This window comes from Telopea speciosissima, unplaced genomic scaffold (genome assembly GCF_018873765.1).
Source record: "Telopea speciosissima isolate NSW1024214 ecotype Mountain lineage unplaced genomic scaffold, Tspe_v1 Tspe_v1.0585, whole genome shotgun sequence".
NCBI classification, from domain to species: domain Eukaryota; kingdom Viridiplantae; phylum Streptophyta; class Magnoliopsida; order Proteales; family Proteaceae; genus Telopea; species Telopea speciosissima.
The window spans coordinates 17,590-20,802 of NW_025317921.1; the positions used below are offsets into that span (position 1 = coordinate 17,590).

At 42.2% G+C, this 3,213-nt stretch overlaps 1 protein-coding gene across 1 annotated transcript; it reads left to right on the plus strand.

Moving 5' to 3' along the window:
- Nucleotides 1–873: 873 nt before the first annotated feature.
- LOC122648213 lies at nucleotides 874–1,816 on the plus strand (the record flags this gene model as incomplete). The annotated part of the gene is made up of 1 exon (XM_043841462.1): nucleotides 874–1,816. A coding segment is annotated over exon 1 (943 nt), but the record flags the coding sequence as incomplete, so codon positions are not given.
- Nucleotides 1,817–3,213: the final 1,397 nt, after the last annotated feature.

The following is a 3,213-nucleotide window of genomic DNA, read 5'->3' on the forward strand; positions in this document are numbered from 1 at the left end:
ATCACCTGAAGGATGCACGAAAAACATCATAATATTGTGTTGAGATAGGCTGGTTACCCGATTGGGGTAACTAGTCCTAGTAGAACTATGATTGTCTTTATTTTATTTTTCCTTTTTTTCTGTTCTTTCCCCTCAGCCGAGTGCTATTTGGGTGATTCCTAGTTGTATTAGGAATTCCTAGTAGGACTAGGACTGAGGATTTATTTCTATTCCTACTATGATTCATTGTAATTCAATTTAGTATAAATAAAGGGCCTGGGTGATCGGTTTTGATCACTCAAGCATTCAGATATCACAGGTGTTTACATGGTATCAGAGCCTGTTCTGATCTAATAAACAACCTTCTCAGTTTTTTTGTTTTTTTTCTCCCCCTCCCCTCCACGGTTTCCAGCTCTCTCTTCTTTATCACTCTCGGCTCTTCTCTCTCATTCAGGGCAGCATCTATGAGGTGAATCTATTAAGGATTTAGATGCTGCTCTCCATATCACCTCTTTGAAGAATTCAGATCATTGGTGTGCCCTAATTTTGCCGGCAGAACTTCTCCAACCTTGAAGATCGATTTCTGAATACAATTGCAGATCGATCCTTCCTTTTGTTTTGGTTTTTTTTCCTGCTAATACTTGGTGCACACCTCCTTTGTTTGAAGACTGCAGGAGTGGATCATAATCAGTTCAGATTCAGCCCTGCAATTTCTCCAAACCCAGGTTTTCCTAATTTTTTAAAATTAGGGTTTCTCTTTGGCTCATCCAACAGTGCTGTGTTATTTTTTGGAGAATATATTCCCCACTTCCAGAGGGGTACTCGACCTGTTGATCTTCTGTTTGCTGACAGATTTCAGATAATCTTCTTCATCTCCATTGCATATTAAGCACAATGCCTGATTCTGATGTATCTACTGGTTCGGATGATCAAGTCACTTCTGGACTTGATGCACAAACTCGACAAGAGTATCTTCCCTTTGCTGCCTCCATCAAACTTGATGGAATTAACTATCTCATGTGGTCCAGATCAGCCTATCTCATTATTGCTGGCCATGGTCTCACTGGCCACATTACTGGTACTTCAGTAAAACCTTCTACTGTAGGTCCTCTACAGACTCGATGGATCTCTAATGACTCTCAGGTCATGGCCTTTCTTCTGAATTCCATGAACCAAGATCTTGCCAATGGCTATTTACTTCTAGAGAATGCTGCCCTGATATGGATGGCTCCCAAAGAAACTTATGGACGGATTGGTAACGATGCTCAGGTTTATGAATTACGAAAAAAAATTCATGAAACCACTCAGATGGACCTCTCTACTTCCAAGTATTATGCTCTCCTACGAAGTCTATGGCAACAGCTGGATCATTACACTGATTACCAGCCCACTAATCCTACTGATATTGCTGCCTATCGCAAGCATGTAGATAAAATCAGAGTATATGACTTCCTTGCAGGACTAAATATGGAATATGATCAGATTCGGGTCCAGGTACTCAGCAGGATCGCTTTTCCTACTTGGGAACAGTCCTATGCCTTAGTACATACTGAAGAAAGCAGACGGACTGCTATGTTACACACTCCCACCAGTGATCGATCAGCTCTAAAAACTGCTGCCACTGCTGTTCCTACATCTGATGGGCTTTCCACTACTAGTGACTCTTCTAAAGTAACCGTGAAGTGTGAACATTGTAATAGGCCTTATCATACCAAGGCTCCTTGTTGGAAACTCCAGGGTAAATCGGCTGACTTTGAAGCTAAACGTGCTGCCCGGAAGTCGAAAAACAAAGCCAATCATACTGAGGTTGTCACTACTACTCCTACTACTGACATTGGTCTATCCAAGGAAGAACTTCAAGCGCTCCGTCGTATGTTACAGGCTTCCGCTGCTTCTACTACATCGACCCCTGCTAGTTCTTCCACTAATCTAGGTTCAAATTTTGTCCATTCAGGTATTTCCTTTGCTGGTCATTGTGCATCGGTAGTCTCCTCTCCCCGGATCATAGACTCCGGTGCCACTGATAATATGACTGGATCCTCCAGCCTCTTTACTCGTTACTCTCCCACCCTCTGGTAAAGATAAAGTACGGGTGGATGATGGTTCTGTCTCTTCTATCTCTGGGAAGGGCTCTGTCAGTTGCTCTCCTTCCTTAACTTTATCCTCTGTTTTACATATTCCAAAATTTAGCACTAATCTTCTTTCCATCAGTAGTCTTACCCATGATTTGAATTGCAAAGTAACTTTTTTTCCTTCTCACTGTGTGTTTCAGGATCTGGCAACAGGGGCGACGATTGGATGTGGTAAGATGCATGGTGGATTGTACCTGCTTGATGATGGGAGTCCTACTTCACCACCATCTTTGGCTTCTCCTATACATCAAAGCTCGTTAGTTTCTTCTGAACTTCAACAATGGCATAACAGACTAGGTCACCCCCCCTTTAGGAACATTATCCCTTTTATTTCCTGCATTAGCTAAAGAATGTCATAGAAACGACTTTTTTTGTGAAGCCTATGTTTTGGCTAAACAACATTGTTCTACTTATCCATTTCTAATAAAAGTTCTTCTCCTTTTAATCTTATTCATTCTGATGTGTGGGGTCCTAGCCGAAAACCATCTCTCAAAGGCCATCGTTGGTTTGTTTGCTTTATTGATTGTTATTTTAGGAGTACGTGGGTTTATTTAATGCATAATAAAAGTGATTTTTTTTCTTGTTTTCAAAATTTTCATAAGATGATTCAGACCCAATATAATGCCACTCTCAAGATATTGAGGAGTGACAATGGTAAAGAATACATGGATGGTCAATTCCAACACTACCTTGTTGCCCATGGTATACTCCATCAAACCAGTTGCGTCGATACCCCAGCACAAAATGGAGTGGCTGAAAGGAAAAATCGCCACCTCCTTGAGGTGACTCGGGCTATTATGTTTGCCCATTCTGTCCCCTCCCAATATTGGGGAGATGCTGTCCTGACTGCTGCCTATCTCATCAATAGGCTCCCTACTCGAGTCCTTGACTCTGACACCCCTGCCTCTTTATTGTTGGGTTCTTCCTCCTTTGTCGTCCCACCAAAGGTTTTTGATTGTGTCTGTTATGTTCGGGATACCCGCTCCCCTGGCAAGCTCGAACCCCGTGGGGTTCGTTGTATTTTCTTAGGCTATTCTCCATCCCAAAAGGGATATAAGTGTTACCATCCTCCTACACTCCGTACCTTCACCAGTATGGATGT